At 37.6% G+C, this 18,858-nt stretch overlaps 5 protein-coding genes across 5 annotated transcripts; all 5 read right to left on the bottom strand. All coding sequences in view use genetic code 12, as the record gives it.

The window, feature by feature from the left end:
• Positions 1-81: 81 nt before the first annotated feature.
• Positions 82-1,488, bottom strand: ERG4 (delta(24(24(1)))-sterol reductase; the record flags this gene model as incomplete). The annotated part of the gene is made up of 1 exon (XM_067693482.1): positions 82-1,488. One exon carries the CDS (start codon positions 1,486-1,488, stop codon positions 82-84), a length of 1,407 nt encoding a protein of 468 aa, XP_067547199.1.
• A 333-nt stretch (positions 1,489-1,821) lies between these two features.
• On the bottom strand, positions 1,822-4,353 carry LYS144 (Lys144p; the record flags this gene model as incomplete). Its single annotated transcript, XM_067693481.1, has 1 exon — positions 1,822-4,353. One exon carries the CDS (start codon positions 4,351-4,353, stop codon positions 1,822-1,824), a length of 2,532 nt encoding a protein of 843 aa, XP_067547198.1.
• A 3,933-nt stretch (positions 4,354-8,286) lies between these two features.
• On the bottom strand, positions 8,287-10,986 carry PMA1 (H(+)-exporting P2-type ATPase; the record flags this gene model as incomplete). The annotated part of the gene is made up of 1 exon (XM_067693480.1): positions 8,287-10,986. The coding sequence occupies one exon, from the start codon at positions 10,984-10,986 to the stop codon at positions 8,287-8,289; it is 2,700 nt and encodes an 899-aa protein (XP_067547197.1).
• Positions 10,987-13,066: 2,080 nt separating this feature from the next.
• I9W82_004409 (uncharacterized protein) lies at positions 13,067-13,774 on the bottom strand (the record flags this gene model as incomplete). Its single annotated transcript, XM_067693478.1, has 2 exons — positions 13,067-13,256; positions 13,743-13,774. The coding sequence occupies 2 exons, from the start codon at positions 13,772-13,774 to the stop codon at positions 13,067-13,069; spliced, it is 222 nt and encodes a 73-aa protein (XP_067547196.1).
• A 1,866-nt stretch (positions 13,775-15,640) lies between these two features.
• On the bottom strand, positions 15,641-18,718 carry CHS8 (Chs8p; the record flags this gene model as incomplete). The annotated part of the gene is made up of 1 exon (XM_067693477.1): positions 15,641-18,718. The coding sequence occupies one exon, from the start codon at positions 18,716-18,718 to the stop codon at positions 15,641-15,643; it is 3,078 nt and encodes a 1,025-aa protein (XP_067547195.1).
• Between the last annotated feature and the right edge of the window lie 140 nt (positions 18,719-18,858).

Genomic DNA, 18,858 nt, shown 5'->3' with positions numbered 1-18,858 from the left:
TACATATACAAAATTTCGATAAACTTTTATTTTGAAAGAATCGCCTCTTCTGCTGTAGCTGGTGGATTCACCTTCTCTCAATTACCAAACGTATGGGATAAACATATAAGGACAAGCTTCCAAATATTTATCCCAATCTTTACCATACTTCTTTTCACATTTTCTTTGGTCACGGTAACCTCTGTGGATCAACACAATCAAAAAGAAAACTGGGAAGAACCATGGGAATGGTGAGCTGAAACCACAGATTAATGCCCAAGTCAATGTTTGGATATAATCAGCAGTGTAATGCATCTTTCTAGCATAAACATACCAACCATCAGTCAACAATAATGATCCATTTTCACACTTGATATATTTAGGGTTCTCAAGATCAGAATATGGCAAGTATGGGAAAGTTTTACGGATATGGGTGTTACCTGCCATTGTTCTTCTAAAACTATTCTTTTGACGGTTACCAGTGTCAAAGAAGTAGTAAGCAACGGTAATCACAATAAACAAAAGGGTGTTGTAAACAGTAGACCATTGGTATTCTTGTGGGTCATGGTAAGCCAAGTATAAAATACATTGACAATAAGTGAATGGCACACCAGCAATATTCCAAAACAACAACATAAAACCAAACTTCTCATAAGCCATATCCCAAGTAGGAACAATCAATTCTTCACCTTTAGCACAAGCATTAGCATAAAGCCAATGAGCATAAAGTAAAAACACAGCTTGTGGAGTGACATAGCCATAATTTTCATATTGCTTAAAGCATAAGCCCAAACTCAAGAAAAACAAGATAAACCAAGGAATTCTAACTTCAAAAAACATCTTCAAGTCGAGATATTTACCAATTCTGGGGTTCAATGGAGCTCCCATAAACATATCATAGATATGGTTTCCAGTCATTCTGTGATAATCACCAGTGACGAAAAGACAAATCAAGTACAAGATAATTGACAATGAGATACCATAAGTGATAGCCACTGTCATAATTCTACCAAAGTTATCCAACATGTAATAAGCAGGCAAAATTCCGGTGAAATGCAAAACCAACCATCCAGCTAAAGTGGTGTAAAAGGACCAAATGGCATTACAGAAATAAGGCAACTGTTTACCATTCAAATGAGTCAATGGTTGACCTTTAGTCCAAACACCAGGTAAAGTCAAGTAAAACACACCTTGAATGATAATAAATAAAGTGAAGAATAACCAAGTACCAAAAGTTGGCAATCCATTCAGTTTAACCAATTGCCACATCAACAACAAGAAATAAGACCATGATTGGTCTTTTTCTGGCCAGGGAAATTTACCATTGTAAAACTCAGCTCCAATCCACATGTACCACATCAATAATGGGAACCCAATAATCATTCCCAATGCCCCCATAGGACCACCAAAGTCCCATTCGATTTCATCCTTGGGTAAGTATCCTTTTGGAGTAGTTGTTGTAGATTCAGATTCGTTGGAAGAGACCAATGGAGAGGTTTCTTGTGCCATATTCAATAGTTTCTGTTGTGTATCCTTGAAGAAGAAGAAGAAGAAGAAGAAGAGATAATTATGTGTTGGAATTTTCATTTGTTTTGGTTTTTTGGTTGTTGCACAAACGCGGGTCAACACGACTGAGAAAGAGATCGGCACTCCCCGCCAAGTCCTCCGTCCCGCCAAAACACAAAAAATTTTCCCATACGACGTGCGTCGGAGCGAGCGAGCGAGCGACCAGCACAATTGAAAAATCAATACGACGGAGTATATACCGAGCATAGAAAGACTTTGGACTCAATTGAGATATTCTTTTTACATTCTAACTCTATCTATCTACGTCCCAATGGTCTATGAATAAGGTATAAACTCCATATTGGTTTGATCATCATCAGAACTATCAACAACTCCCAAATTGTTCTCCCCCTTGTTAGGATTAGTATCGCCATTTGTTCCAACCTTGTCCTCGTATCTCAATTTCGACTTATTAATCAAATCCAATGCAATCAATGCACTTCCATTGCCTAATTTCACCAATGCTTTAAAGTATAACGTCAATTTTTCTAAATCATCATCATTTAAAGATACTCTCAAACACTGACGAAATGTACTTTGAGCCATTAGTGCTCTTTCATCAAATAATGTCTTGGACACGTAATATTTCTCCAGTTCGAGATAAACATCATCTTGATAGTCTTGATAATCTCCACTCCTTGTCTTGAGGAAAAACATGGAGTTGATAATTCTAGTTTTCAACTCTTTAATAATTGGATGGTTTCTGGGTAATTTTAAAATACCCTTTGTTATATACACCTTTAATGCAAGAGACTCAATATGCATTTGTTCACTCCAATCAAACCACGAATAGCAAATGCATTTGCCATCCGGTAACGTCTCTTTAGCATAGCATGAAGCTGGGAAAGATATCCGATCTAATTTATGATAATTTGGATGTCCAATTGATTCAATAGGTATTTCAAACGTGATCTTGTTAACCATTGGCACAACAAAGCTATCTCTTCCTTGATCAATCAATGAAATAACTTTGGCAACTCTAAACCCTGACACTTGTACATTATTGTGTTCTCGTAACAAGTCCAAACATTTAGTCAACTCATCAATTATACAAACAACATTGATACTATATCCATTGAACAAATTGAACTGAACTAGATTGGGATACAGTGCAGTAAGTAAATTAATCTTGAGTAATGCATCATGATACTCGGCATTTCTTTCTCGGCTGAAGTAACCAGTCTGTAGCCAAATACGGCTCAATTCAGAATGGTCATGTTCAGCATCAGTCTCAATGATATCAATAACTTGTGATATGTTCTCCTTCAGATAATGTAAAGTTCCACCCAATGGGTCATTTAATTCAGCCAATGCCTCAATTGAAAAATACCAGCTTTTAGCTAATGCCAAGCCATCTGAAATATAAGCTCTACTTGATGATTTGGTAAGCTCGGTATATTTCAACAATAAATCTTTTACTCCCCGTAAATGAGTCTTCCAAGAAAGCATTTTAGTCGAAGTTGTATCTAATTGTTGCTGGAAATAGGAAGTTGCTGTGAAACATGAAGTCAAAATTAAGATAGTTAATAGCAATTTTTCAATATCGTTGGCCATGGAGGAGGTGGGTTTTTCATTGGGTTTGGGGAAAGCATCACTGAGTAATTTCAAACAGATTGAGGTGTACTTTGACCTGTTTTGCTCATGCACAGGTTTCCTATTTTGTATAAACTGAAACGTTGCTGAACTTGATAGCAAGGCAGTGAGCAAATACGAACATCCTTGCAGATACTTTAACAAAATCTTCAACACTGCATTTGCTCCTATACCATGTGCAAATGGGAATAAATGATAGCCCAATTCAGTTTCAGTCAACTTGTTTAGGTACACTTCATGTGGTCCTGCCAAATCCACATTCTCAAATGTGGAATCAATCAACTCCTTGTTTGATTTGTAGCTTGTCTGTATAATTGGCTGTGATTCATGTTTGTATGAAAACTCCTTCATGGGGAATTCGGGTATAGATATTGACTCTTCTGAACCTTGTACACTGTTGAAATGGCTAAGTTCATCATCTCGATTCAAATCACCAGTTGGGTCAGTAAAGTGTTTAAACTGGTCAATACCAAACATCTCCAATGAATCATGAACTAAAAGATTGGCATCGCCAAATAGATCCCGAACTTCATCTGGAGCAATACTGCCCCAATTATAATCATTCAAAAAATCAATATCTGGAGATAATACATCGGAGATTTTGTACTGTTTGCGTCCGCGTGGAGATCCTCTTGGTGAATGTATTAGGTGGTGCTGCTGTGGCGATTGTGAGTTGGCATTAGATCTGATTGGATTAAATTCGATCTCCATATTCGGTATGGAGCTAGATTCACGTGGTGGTGATCTTGCTGATATAGATGACCTGATGTTACTGTGATTGACTTGATAAAATTTGAAGGGGTTCGACAAATCACTCGGCCGAGGTTCTTGTTGTGGTGCCAGCAGCAGCGGTAGATCTACTATTGTATTACCCCAATTATGTTGCAAAGACTGTGCTTTCCGTAGTTCAAGTGAATGTGTATTCCGATCCCTGCCGTTAACTAGTCGATCTCGATTTGGTTGAAAACTGGGGTTCAAATTCCCATTGTCAATAACAATTATTTTAGGGTCGTCAAACTGAATCTTTCTTGAAGGAGTAGAAGTGGGCGACGGATAAACACAATTCTTGTTTAACCTTGTGCATGTTCGGCAATTTGGCTTTGTTTCGTCACATTTTATCTTTCTTCTCTTGCATTCTTTACACCCTCCTCTGCTGTACTTGCGTTTTTTTATAACTTTTTTGTTTATTGACAGTATTACTGAGTCCACTTTCATTTGCTGTAGATGGTAGTGTGGTTGGACTTTCGAAAACAGCCGTGACTGGTACTATGAAATGTCTGGTTTGTTGCTACTATTGCTGTAATAAGTCTTTTAGTTTTAAAAAGTTTAAATCTTTGTTGGGGTTTTTCGAAAAAGAGAGAAAAACGAGGGCCGCTGCGATAGGGAGGAGGAGAAATAAAACAAGTCGGACCGATGTTTCTCTGCTTTGAAGTACACACGATAAGAGACGATAAGCCAATCAATGATTGAGCAATGATACTGTATTAATTGGGATTACTCGTATTGGTATTGTGTGGCTTTAGTTGGTGCAACTGCGAGAACTGTCCGAGTCGTTCTTGGTTACAGAATTATCACGAGATTAACGCAGCAGCCACATAACAGCACCCACTGTCCAAAAAAAAGCTTCCAGTCACGCAGCAGGGAGGAATTTAGCTAACTTCATTGGTATATGCTTGATATAGTCATAATTGTTGGCGTTGTTTGATGAATCCCTTGGAGGTACATCATATATGATTTTACTGTGACTGCTAGACGTCCCAAAGAGTTGATAACACCATCCTTCAGGTGTTGAGCTATTGAAGTCATGTTATTTATGTGAAGTCAACTATAGTTAAAAGTTTATTAGATGGAAATGTGAGGTGATGAAGTGCTATTGGTCATTGTGTTTACGAAGAGTACGGTGAAGAGTGGACCAAAAAGACCGTTGCACGATGATACCTAATCATTGTGTATCAAGAAGGGAGAGTTTTAAAGGAGGAGTCTACGTGAATACGGAGTCATTGCATTAAAGTCGTCGAAAAGTCAAATAATCACTGGAGGGTAGGTATTAACGTCTGAACAAGTTGGATTATAAAGCTGAATAAGATATAGAAAAGAAAGGGATGTTAATTTATTTTGTTTGTGATAAGTTCAAGCTATAAGTATGATCAGTGGTGGATAGGATGACTCTATTGAGCGTAAGTGTCTGATGTTCTTTTGATCGGGTGTCCATTATTATAAAGAAAATAAGGTGTATTTTTACATCTAGTCATGTGATCTGGGTCTAGACTCAATAGTGTTGATTCTTTTTATTCTATGTATTTCTATAGACATATTTAGTTATATATAGTTACTTTATTTTTTTGATATGTTGTTGATGATAGTAAATATGTTTATAAAGAGACAATTTTCCCCCCTCAATTTTTGGTTGCCAAAATTTCTTCCTGCCACAAATACACATACATATCAACATCATCAACAGCAACAACAGATCACTGGAGTTCCCGTAACTCACCAATCTTGAGATGGATACTAATAGACCTGAACTTGCTCGAAATCTGCCTAGCTGAACCAATCTCAAATATGGTAAGCTGTGACCATCAAATTTGTGGGCGGAGATCTGGGACAAGAGTCTATTTAGTTGAACTTGATGACAGATTTGGGGGAATATGAATCGTGGTCTATCCCTAAGTACGTACTGATCTGTTACAAGATTGTCAAGAGCATATTACTAACTTTACAACATAAGTCTTCAAATAAAAGATTGAGTTTCCTTTCATCATCTTGGTTATCGAAGGTTTATCGTATTCAAAGACGAGTGAGCTTATAAACTCTTTGAAACAAACGGTAATTGAGGCAAAGGACTGGGTTAGACGTGATTCAGCCCACCACTTGTGATGAATTGCAAATTCAACTTTTTCGGGGGAGTGTACTGTCATCCTCCTGTTCACTGGTGGTTTATTGTCTGCAAAGACGAGTGAGCTTATAAACTCTTTGAAACAACCGGTGAGTGGGGCAAAGGACTGGGTCAGACGTGATTCAGTTCATATTCCTGATGACGCATCTACCCCCAAGGATTGACGAATCCTAAATTTACTTAAGGATACCGAACTCATCTACACATTTATTTTGGTGGTTTTCCGTTCTAAAACACGGGTGAGCTTATAAACTCTTTGAAACAGCCAATAAATGGGGCCCAGGACTGGGCTAGACGTGGCTCAGCCCAATACTTGTGATGAATTTGGATATCTTCCCCCACCCAACTTGGTAGGGGTAAAGCTCTGACGCGAGCAAGAGGGACGGTTGGAGGGATTTTTTTTTAAGGATAGAGTAGGCTCCGCTTCGGAGCCGAGGGATAGTGGAGGGTGTAGACTATATAGTTCAACCTAGTGCAGAGTAGGCTTGTTTCAACAACAAGCTGAGGGAATGGTGGCGGGGCACTAGATTGGGGGGTGGGTGGGGGTGAGAGGTGATGTGTATATAGTCACGTGTGGGTGTGTGGAGAGAGATGAGGGGGGAGAGCTGGTGGCAGTCGAGTGGAGGGGGAGAGGCGATAGGTGATAGGTGAATGGTGGGTTGTGGCTGGTGGCTGGTGATTGGTTGGTGGTTGGTTGGTGGTTGGTGGTTGGTGGCTGGTGGCTGGTGGCTGGTGGCTGGTGATGGTTGAGTGGGAGGTGAGTGGTGATGGGTGAGTAGTGATGGGTGAGTGGGAGGTGAGTGGTGATGGGTGAGTGGGAGGTGAGCGGTGATGGGTGAGTGGGAGGTGAGTGGTGATGGTTGGTTGGTGACTGGTGATGGGGGAGTGGGAGGTAAGTGGCGGGGGAAAGGTGAGTGATGATATGTGAGAGTAGGTGAGGTGAGAGGTGGAGAGGTGGATGGTAGTGGTGATGGCTGAGTGGGGGTGGGTTCTGATGGCTGAGGTGATAGGTGATTGGTGATTGGTGATTGGTGATTGGTGATTGGTGAGTGGTGGGGGAGAGGTTGTTGGTGGGTGAGAGATGAATTGTGATAGGCGAGTGGGAAGGTGTGTGGTGTGTGGTGTGTGGTGAAATAAATGAGGTGGATTGTGAACGATGAGAGAAGTGGTGATTGATGAGAGAAGTGGTGATTGATGAGAAGTTGAAGGTACGATGTTTTGGTATTCACAACCAAGAGGAAGACCATTTGAACCTCAATACCCTGTGGGGGTTTCATGTCTTGTTAAAGACTTGCAAAACAACCAGGGGTATACCAAGTCAACCTTTTCACAGCGGGGTTCGATTTACGAGGTGATTGATCTAGTCCAATAATGATCTTATGGAGTTGGGGAATGCCCATGGATCAATTTCAAGGTCGGGAAACCCACCTTATTCTTTAGTATAATATATGTGTAAACAGCGTGTAATCAAAGATCTCTATGTAGTCTCTTCTTCCACAAGCATCACCAACTCTAAAACCTCCTTTCTTCTTCTCTATTTCTACATCTTTTCAGTATTTCTTTCTAAATATTATTCTATTAAATAAAACGTAAAACTATATATATATATAAAAAAGATGTTATACCCTATAATACTTTGTAAAAAACAAAAAAAGACATCATTAAAATGTAATGATTATAATAATAATAAAAAAAATTGGGGAATGAATGGAACGGAAATACAACAATCGATTGGTATGGGGGAAATACACTAAATTGTTGTTGACTTTAGTGTATGTGAATAGATATAATGAAAATGCGATGAGATTGATATCAGTTGAGCATATTGTGGGGAATTGTAAGGGGGGGTTAAAAGATCATAAATCAAAGTTGGATATAATGAAAAAAAAAATACAGCCAAGAAGAAGCTTCAAGGAATAAGGGTAGCAAAAAATAGTTCAACACATGGTGCCTTTCGTCAAAAGCTAGTTGGGGAATACCAGCAATCAACAATAAAAACAACACCAGCAACACATTTACTTTCAATCTTTGGGGAAATAGATTAAAAAGAAAAATGGTCAAAACAAAACAAATACCCTTCTTCTCAAAATAGCAGTAGCATCTCTCATATATATATACCACTCATTCTCTTCTCTTATGATCATTATAGTGTGGTTGGATTATGATATCAAATATTAAAATTAATGAAAAATTATGGGGAAAAGAAAAAAACAACATTAGTAGAACAGCAAAGGAGTAATTGCCTGACTTCTCTAAGTTGATTTCTCGTGTTGAGTGGAGACTCTTTGCATAGAAACAAGGAAATCTTCCAAGGATCTTCTGTCCTTTTGTGGTTTAGCTGGTCTTCCGTTACAAAGGTTGTCAAATGCTTCGGAAGTAGACATAAGGTAGTAAGCACCACCCATGACACAGAAAACACCAAATGACCAGACCCAGACTCTGACAACAGTAACAATGTCAGTCCAGTTTTGTGACCACCAACCAAACAAGGTGAACATGGTAGCAATGATATCAACAATCAAGACAGCACCAGACAATTGCCATGATGGGATAGATGACCAGAATGGACCTTGAGCTCTGGTAATGAAAATCAACCAGTTTTCAGTCAATGAGATTTGCAAGAACAAAATACCATCGAGACCACCGAAGTTTTGAACAATACCACCCTTTGGCAAGAACATAGTGGTCAAGGTAATCCAAGTACCAATGGCCAAAATGATACCCAAGATAATAGACATACCCCACAATCTTGGAGTGTTCCACTTAACTGGCTTTGGATCATATGGAGCGTTATCATAAGCAATAGCCAAGGTAGCAACATCAGCAAAGATAGCAATGAAGACAACCAAATCAATGTTCAAGGAGTGGTTCAAGATAGCAATCCACAAACCAAGGAACAATTCCAAGTGCAATGACAAAGCAATACGGTAAACAACATAAGAGTACATACGGTGGAAAATTTGTCTTGAGGTCTTCAAAGCATCAATGATAGCAGACAAACCTGGAGCCAAGAAAACAATATCGGCAGCTGAACGAGCAGCATCAGTAGCACCTTCGACAGCAATACCAGTATCAGCCTTCTTCAATGATGGGGCATCGTTAACACCATCACCAGTCATGGCAACCAAGTAACCTCTAGATTGCAAGATTTCAACAGCGTTATACTTGTGTTGTGGGAAAACTTCAGCAAAACCATCGGCATTTTCAACGAAATCAGCAATTTCAGAACCAGCCATGTCACCACCTCCAGATAAACCTAATCTGTCAGCATCGTAAATGTTTGTACCAAGACCCAATTGACGACAAGTTTCCTTAGCAATACCAACGGCATCACCAGTCAACATCTTGACTCTCAAACCTAATCTTCTAGCTTCGTTAACAGTGGCAGCAGTATCATCTCTTGGAGGATCCATACATGGCATAATACCCAAGATTTCCCAGTGACCTTCACCTCTCTTTCTGGCAACACCAAGAGATCTGAAACCTCTTGAAGCAAATTCGGCAACAGTGTTTTGATAGTTTTCGTGGACATCTTCTGGAATTGGGTGATCATCTTCAACAGTCTTCAAGACGAATAATGGAGCACCTTTAACACAAATAATACGTTCACCTTCTGGGGATTCAACAATAGCGGTAACCTTCTTGGAGACTGGGTCAAATGGTTGGAATTCAATAACCTTGTATTTTGGCAAAGCAGCTTTAGCTCTTGGGTAGTTAATCAATGATTTCAAGAAAGCTTTATCAATGGCATCCAAACCCTTCTTCTTTCTAGAAGCAGCCAAACAAGCAGTCAACATCAAGTCATCTGGTTCAACACCTTCAACAGTGTATGGTTCGTGCAAGGACAATTTGTTCTTGGTCAAGGTACCAGTCTTGTCAGAACACAAGATTTCAACACCAGCCAATGATTCAATAGCAGACAATTTTTGGACAATAGCTTGCTTCTTAGCCAAGTAAGCAGCACCGACAGCCATAGTGGTGGTAACGACAGCTGGCAAACCAACTGGAACACCAATAATGGTGATGGCCAAAGTGTATCTCAAGATTGGGACAATTCTAACGGTTCTGTAGAAACAAGCAACCCAGACAACCAAAAGAGTAACAATAACGAAAACCAACAAAGAAGTACCAATACCGTTCAAAACTTCAGTGAAATGACCAGTACCACCAGAAGCCTTGTTGACCAAGGAAGCAGCTCTACCAACAAAAGTGGAGTCACCAGTAGCAGTAACAAGCATAAAAGCTTCACCAGTCTTGACAGTGGAAGAAGAGTAACAATTGTCACCGTGTCTCTTGTCAACAGCCAAAGATTCACCAGTAATAGCAGATTGATCAACTTGCAACAAGCAATCTTCGGAAACAATTCTACCATCACATGGAATAACGACACCATCTTCCAATTGCAAAATATCACCTGGAACAACTTCATTAGCGGCAACTTCAGACAATTGACCGTTTCTAACAACCAAGGCAGTGTTGGCCAAGGATTTCTTCAATTCATCGACAATGGAACCAGCTTGGAATTCTTGAATGAAACCAACGGCAGCATTCAACATCAACAAACCACAAATGACACCGAAATCGACCCAATCTTCCAAACCAGCAGCCAAAACAGCAGCGGCTTCCATAACAAATTGAATAGGACCAACGAAAAACATAACAAATTTCAAAACCAAATTCTTATCTTCTTCAGCCAATTGATTCAAACCATATCTCTTTCTTCTCTTGTGGACTTCATCTTCAGTCAAACCGGTTCTTGGGTCAGTTTGCAACAATTCTTCAGGAACGGCTTTAAAAGAAGCTCCATCGTCTTCTTCTTCTTCGTCGTCGTCATCGCCACCTAATCCATGGTGAGATTGCAATTCTTCGACCAATTGATCAATATCAGCGTCATCATCATCAGATGCTTCAGCCTTGTCAATCTTTTCATTAGTTGGTTCAGTAGCACTCATTTTGTAATGTAAATTTCTCTCTTTCTTTCTTTTTCTTGTCTATCCTAAGGGAACTAAATTAAACAAATGTTTTTTTTTAAAAAAAAGGGGGAAACGTAAGGTAAGGGTAGTTAGTTTTTTGGTAAGAATGAGTGAAATAGATTTACTAAAGTAGGAAAAGAAAGGAAAAAGAGAAGAAGAAGAAGAAAAGGGAAAAAAAGAGACGAAATGGCTTTTTTATAAATAAGGAAGGGGAAAATTGAGTGCTTTTTTAAAAAAAAATAAAAATAAAAATAAAGAGAACTATCCGGCGCTAATAATAATTAAACGCTGGATTATTATTTTGTATTATGTTTTCTTTTGTTTTGAATTTTTATTAAAAAAATTGAGAGATTTATATCATATAATGTATCTCCTCCGTTTGTGTCATTATTAGTTGAAAAAAAAAAAGAAACGAGTAAGGTTATGCACTAAAAACCAGTACATATAGAATAAAAACAATCGGGTATTATTATTATTATCTTAGTAGTAGTAGTAGTAGTAGTAGAGAGGAGAATGTTTTTGCGTAATATAATATGCAACATGGGTTATTCTTATTAGCCCATCGGCTTAAAAAAGAAAATAATAATACCCACGAACAAGCTGCTAATACTTACACAAACAGTCCTCTCTCCCTACACACAAACCCGGTAACAGTACACACACACACGATGTGTGCGTTGGTCTGGTGTGTGTTTCTGTAGTAAGTTCCTAATTGGACGATTAGTAAACAAAACGACATCATGTTATTGGTCTACAAAAAACAACAATGGAAACAAAAAGGAATAAGCATAAACAGTTCAAAGTAAGTTTCGACTAACAACACACACACTTTGTATATGAGGCAATAGTACACGTGTGAATATACATATATACACGTTCGTGTGTTTAGGTTGCTTTTGCATTAGAAAAAAAAAAAAAGAAATGTAACACTTTTGTTTAGAGGCGGCTGATTATTCCCGTCGGTTCCATAGAGCAGCAGAGGCAATTTCTTTTTGAATTGGGGGGGGAAAGAGAAGAGAAGTAGTTAGGTTAGTGTCAGTGTTAGTGTTAGTGTTTTTTTCTTTCTTTTTGGTTTTGTTGTTGGTTTTTTGTTTATACTTTCTCTTAATGCAGAAATCTAAAAAAGCTGTTATGTTTTGAAATTCTGCCAAATAAGTAAGTAACTGCTTAGATGGGAAAAAGAAAGGCAACTTTGTACAGCTTTGTTATGCATAAAATGGGCTATTATAATTCTATTGTTTATTGAAGAAGAACAAGAACAAGAAAAAAAAAAAAAAAAAAAATATGTTAGCCGCTAGATTTTCTAGTTACAAACTAAAATGTTATAATAAGGTAGACAGACTTTAAAGTATTGGTAGCTTTGTAACTTTTATTTTCTGCAAACATACGTACGTACGCTACTGAAAAGAAGACTGAAAGATAGCAATGTTAATTGAGAGATGAGATCATTATGAATAATTATTTCTTTTGCTTTCTATTTGTACCATTTCTTTCTTTCTGGTTTTATATTCTCTTTTATATATACTTGTTATATATGTCTTTATATAATCTCCACTCTCTTTTTCTCCTCAATTTTTTATCAAAATTTAATTGGTTTATTTGTGATGTTCCATTGAGATGTTTGTTTTGTTTATAGTTTATTGTTGTATTGTTGTATATGGTGATGTGTGTGTACCTGTGCACAAAAAAAAAATTAAAAAAAGAAATTCCCTCAAATTTTACCAAAAGTTACACAAAACACACAAAACCTCTTTCTTGACTACAAATACACGACCTCTAAGCATCTCTCTCTCTCTCTCTCTGTTTCATTTGATATTGTTACTACTACTACTACTACTACTACTACTACTACTACTACTACAACCGAACCAAACTTACGAAGAGAAAGAGAGACAGACAGGGAAATAACTCCGCGTCATTTTTTTTTTTTGTCCCTAGTTTCTCATTTGGTTTCGTCTTAAACGCCGGATATATCACATCAGACCAAATTAGCTTTGTTATCTTTCCATTTTCAAACTACACCATGACCCACTACGATTATGAATTCAGTTTTCGTTTTTTAGTCCAGTTCTATATCTCCGATCGGCCAAAACACTATACCCAGCATAGGAATTATATATGCGGTAATACGTAATAACATTTTCAGATCATACACACCGTGATCCGTCAATCTATTAAATCCCCCGGCGATAGATGTAGCGACAACAACAGCAGCAGCAGCAGCAGCAGCAGCAGCAGCAATAGCCCCTCTAACGGGAAAACACAAAGCAAAGTTTTTTTGCAGGTCCTGGTCCTGCAGACCGTATCGGTTTTTACTCGGGTTTCGCCACAGTTTTTCGTATCTACAACAATACAGCGTCGTCTAATAGCATATTTTCTACTTTTTAGCTAGTCTGCACTGGAAATTTGACTGAGGAATACCACTTTCATCCGTCTAAAACGTCACACGAGTGTTCAAAGGAGGATGTGACCCCTTCTCTAGTCTCTTTAAAATAATAATAATACTGTTTCTCTCTTACGAGTTGTTCGGGTTTAGGCGCTTAGTATTATTGGTTATATTTTTGTACCTTCGATTTTAATAACCATTTTTTTTTTATTATTATTATTTATATACGCTTAAAGCCGGTTATTTTGAAGAAGAAGAGTAAGAAAGAGTAACTAAGGTGTTGGTTGATTTATTATCTTGCATTAAATTCACATAATTGCAAATCTCGATCCGAGAAAAAAGGGAAAACATTCTTTTTTCTGCAAAAGCTCTTCTCTTCATTTGGCTTTGAGGTATCTTGATGATGATAAGTGGGTAGATCAAAGTCATTACCTGTGCTCTACTGGTATATTATATGCCTGTTTAATGGCTGGTAATAATAAAAGCTTTTAAGAATGAGCTTTGACTTTCTTTCTTTCTTTCCTTCTTTCTTCTCTTTAGGGTTATAACCAGCTTTATTGTCAGCAGCCAGCCCTACTTCTTCCTTTTTAAAACTTTCTTTTTGTGTATCTCTTTTGTGCTACCCAATTCGTTTCTTTTTTGTTTTCCAAAAATAAAAAAATAAAAAAGTTGCAAAATCGCTTTTGGTCCTCTTTATTGTCTTTCCCTTTTTCTCTTTGTTTGACTAGTATGCAGTTTGATAACTCCGTTTATTGAAAGGGGGAGGGGGGAGTAGAGAGGCGATATGGGGTTGGTATGGAGGAAGAAATAGGGAGGCGTTAAGCACTGGGGCCTTTTGATTAAAGACTTTCTTTACTACTGTCTGTTCCCAGTTGCAAAAAAAAAAATAAAAAAAAAAAATTAATCGTCCCAGTAACTTACAAGGCAGAAGTTTATAAATACATATTCGTAAAAACTGATGCACTCTATAAACAAGTTAGTCCAGTAGTTGCCTTGGCTAGGTTGACGTAATTTATATAAGAAAAAGAAAAAGAAAAAGAAACTATCGTATTGTTTCTCTTGTGGTGAAAGTATTTGTGTACCTTCACTAAATTTCTGTTATTTCTCGGCAATGGTCAACACTGAAGGAGGGGAAAAGGATTAAAGGTATTGTTTGGGGGTTGGGGGAGGGCGGGAGAATGTGGAGGAAATAGTAAGCGAAACTAAAGTTATAAAAAGATTGACAAAGCACATGTCTCTCAATGAATGGTTAACTACAAATAACCCTAGCCGACTCATTGTTGTTGTACCTTTACTACTTCTCCCCTTCTCCCTTTTGTTTTTTCTAAAAATAAGCATCCTACGACTCTGACCGTTTCCTGTTTTTGTGCTGGTGTGGGTATACAAACGTTCAAAATTTTCACATTTTGCGTCAACATTTCATAGTTTCTCCGAAATCCCTCAAATGAAACCCAACACAACACAATTCATTCTTTTCTCTATTCGTAACTTAACCTACTAAGCAACTTTTTGCTGATTACTCTTTTCCTCTTACACAACACGAATCTTCTTTCCTATTTAGCTCCTTAACAATTGGCACTCATAAACCTCTGCTTATTATTTAACCTCAATACTTCTTTTACTTTATTTACTGGTTACAGTACTTCTTTTGTGTAAACCAATAACCGTTTTTAAAAATAAAAAAAAAAAGAAATTTTATTTTCTGAGTCAAAAGTACACGACTCTATTCATATCGGTTGTAAAATGAAGGTAGTAGTAGTAGTGTACTTTAACACAATCTTTGTCTTTTTATACCTTATATAATCGGAGTTAAAACATACACAATCGGATATAAAATACACCAATACCCATGATATCTAAATCTTTTAAAACTTCTAAAACTTCTTGTGAATCCCCCGTATCAACCGAGATAACACAACAACCAACATCAGGTAAAATACCGAAAACCCCGCTCATTCACACACAATCTAACTCTTGTTTCTGAGTATCTACCTCTTTTAAGTGCTCAGTAATACAATGACATCATAAACTTGGTTCAGTATCAGATGGATAAATGCTTAGAAAAAGAACGCATTGAAAGATGTTGCAGTTTACTGTTTGCACTTGGTTGCAACAAAATTACAAATCTTTGCTCTTTTTGCATCAATTTGCAAACAAAAAATTAATACTTAGATACATTACAGAACACCCTATTATAAAGTATGCTCTTCTATTAATTAGTTCACTATAAATACCCCCCACTTCTCTCTATCCCTGACTTCTTATTTTCTTGTTTTCCCTATGTGCTCTCCATTTCCACTTTAATGGTCTAAACTCTTTCGTAATCAAGTACAAAATAGCACCAACAAATCTGAAAACCGCCATTCCAGCAACAATCCACAAAATAATTGTCAAAAACACTTCAGAATTACCTGATATAGATCCATCGGCGTTGGTAGATGACTTGTTAGTGATTAATCCAACTCCAGCTGCATCTAAAACCACCGCAATCAAAATGGCATTAGTAAGCATCCAGATCAACACAGTAATTGTACGAACAAATGCATAATATGAATCATCTTTAATCAGTTTTGCTTGAGCAATATCTACTTCTTCTGGTGGCATGCTTCGAAGTAACTCCACCTTATCCAAATATGTATCATTAAGCCCTTCATTGGTATCAGGAGCAACCAACAAGATATTTTCCTTGTCCTCTCCCATTGATTTGGCAGATCCCAAATCTTTGGCACGTTCAACCCCCTTGGTACCCCATGAAACATCATGAATATTGCAAAATGAATAAATATTGAGAACATTAATATAGGTGGGTGATAACAACACATATTGAGCAAATGATGTAAACATGAAACTAGGTTCTCCGTAGATGAAAGCTCCAACAAAATACAATGTATACGTTGACACCACCGATACCACCAAATCTCTAAACTTTGTATTGGTAAATACCATGGATGCTGTAAAGTCATGCTTATGGTCCTTGATAATCGCTTGTGCTGTATGAACAGCAAGGAAAATAGCAGCAAAGATCAAATACGCCATCATAATTGCAAATAGATATGCAATCACTTGATAAAATTTCCTTGTACCTCGAGGAGTATTTCCAAATGCCAAAACAAACGTACACACAATTGATCCAACATAGATCCATAGGAAAATTATTCCCAAATATTTCCCAGTTTCAAAATGCATATCTTTTGCACCCAAATTAGCAGTCAAGATTCTAAAAACAAGGAAAAATGAAGCCAATGAAAACCATGAAACTAAAAGTGTAACCAATTGATAATAAAACTCCAATTGTAAAAACAATTTTCGCAATAATGAATGTTTTGATCGCCAAAGTTTGGTCCAGTGGAAAACTGCATACGCAGCTGCAAATAATGACCCATTCAACCATCTTCTTCTTTGTAATACAAACTCATCTATACTTTCAGGAACATCAGTCTCAGCTTTTGCCTCCTTGACATACCGCAACATATATTTATGATCCTTCTTGGCAACCAACTCAAAACAAAGAATTCTATCTTCGGCTAAATACATATTGGAAGTGAAGATCCCTGCTTCTTGGAAGTTGCGTTCTTTAACCTCCTTCTCATCATCATCATCAGGATCATCCACTTGATTGTTCATATTCAGATACTCACCTTTAAAATATTTTTCCAATGGACCTTTCCCATTTACATTTAAAAGTGCTTCATATCGATAAGCACTGAAAGCTCCTGGTAACACTGAAATAAATCCAAATACACTCTCCATTGGTTTATCCAAGATGTTTGAGATTTTATATTCAAAATTTTGAGCAGCAACCAATGGATTCACCAATAATCGTTTACCAGTTCCCAAAGATGCTCTCATCTCACCACAAGCTCCAGCTACATTGGGGTCCTTGAATGCACGCCAAAGGTAGTAAAATGCATCTTTTGATGGCTTGGTACCACAATCCAACAACATCACCACTTTGGGGTTCAAGATAGGTGCAAATGCTTGGAAACACCAACGATGAGAGTTAATCTTTCTTGCATTCTTCTCTTTAAGGCAAAACAAGAATTGAACCGGCGTAGAATTGGGAGCTAAATGAATATGGTCGTTGATGGTATCAATTCCAACCGTGGATGTGTATTCATAAATATGTGCCTTGACTGGCTTGTCATTGATTTTCGATTTGGCATATCCATCTTGAAATAAACCAAGTGCTGATAGAAGAATTTGCGTTCTCTTATTTAAATGCATACGTCCATCACTAACAATGCAAACGACAATTTTCTTCCAGGAATCATCACCCCATACCGGGTCAGATCTTTTCCGCAAATCTTCAATATTGTCAAAGATACCCTTTAAAGTCCTTGCTAAAAGAACCTCGTCTTCATTATACATGGTTATACAAACCATGATTTCGGTCTCTCGACGAGGTTCATAAAGAGCTTGACGTAAATTGTATTTGAACTTGATGTAATTGGATGGTCCACAAGTGGCGGCAGTGTACCTTAAAAACGACATTTCTCTTCCAGTATCGCCAATTTTCTTACAATAAGTGTCAAGTAATGCTTTTGGTGCAGGTGCATCGATGATGTAGTTACCATTGATAAGTCTAGCCTTTTTTATAGTTTTGGTGTACTTTAAATTATGACCCTTTTCATCGTAATCATCATCAAATGTGATTGTAGATCCTCGACTCCTAGTCTTTCTCATTGAAGTGCCAAGCCTTCCTCTGTTCAAAGTGGTATTTCTTCTCAAGATATCACCAGCATCTCCGGAAAACAAACTGTCATCGTCTCCATAAATATCAAAATCCTCATCATCTTCATATTCAGCATCAACAAGTGGATTAATAAGGTAATCTTCACCAGTTGAGAATGCAGGATGGTTCATATTGTAAACCAATTGTTCATGATCAGTGCCATAATCTTTATAATTTTCATAAAATGGGTTATCTAAACCTGGATTGTATGCAAGTGGTGGATACTTTAAATCATTCTTAAAAGACACCGTTTTTTCCCTCTTGGGGACATCATAATCATGAAACATATCGTCGTCGTCGTTATCAGGAAAGTACTTCTCGTTATACTTCTTTTCTTCATCACTGACAGCTGTACCGACAGAAGAAGAGTGGGTTGGGTATCTGAATCTCTCTTGCTTGCTAGTGTAATGGCCTTGACCTAAGTGTGACAGCAGCAGACTTCCTTCACTGGGGATTCTCTCATTGGGTCTTTGGATATGATGATAACCACTGATTTGACTATGTTCTGTAACTGATGGTGTGGGTTGTTGAACAGTGTCTACGTCGTCAAACAAGTCGTCATCGGACACATACTCGAATGGATTGTGTGACATGGTGATGAAAGCCTTGTTGGTGTGTCAGACGAGTGGCTTTATATATATATGGGCGTGGCTTTTGAATTGAAAAAGGTCAGGGGTAAGGGAAGAAAATTTGTGTTTTTGGCTTTGATTTGCAATGCTATGTGTTTAGTCAA

This window comes from Candida metapsilosis (genome assembly GCF_017655625.1).
Source record: "Candida metapsilosis strain BP57 chromosome Unknown scaffold6, whole genome shotgun sequence".
Classification (NCBI taxonomy): Eukaryota; Fungi; Ascomycota; class Pichiomycetes; order Serinales; family Debaryomycetaceae; genus Lodderomyces; species Lodderomyces metapsilosis.
This window is presented reverse-complemented; position numbering and strand designations above follow the sequence as displayed.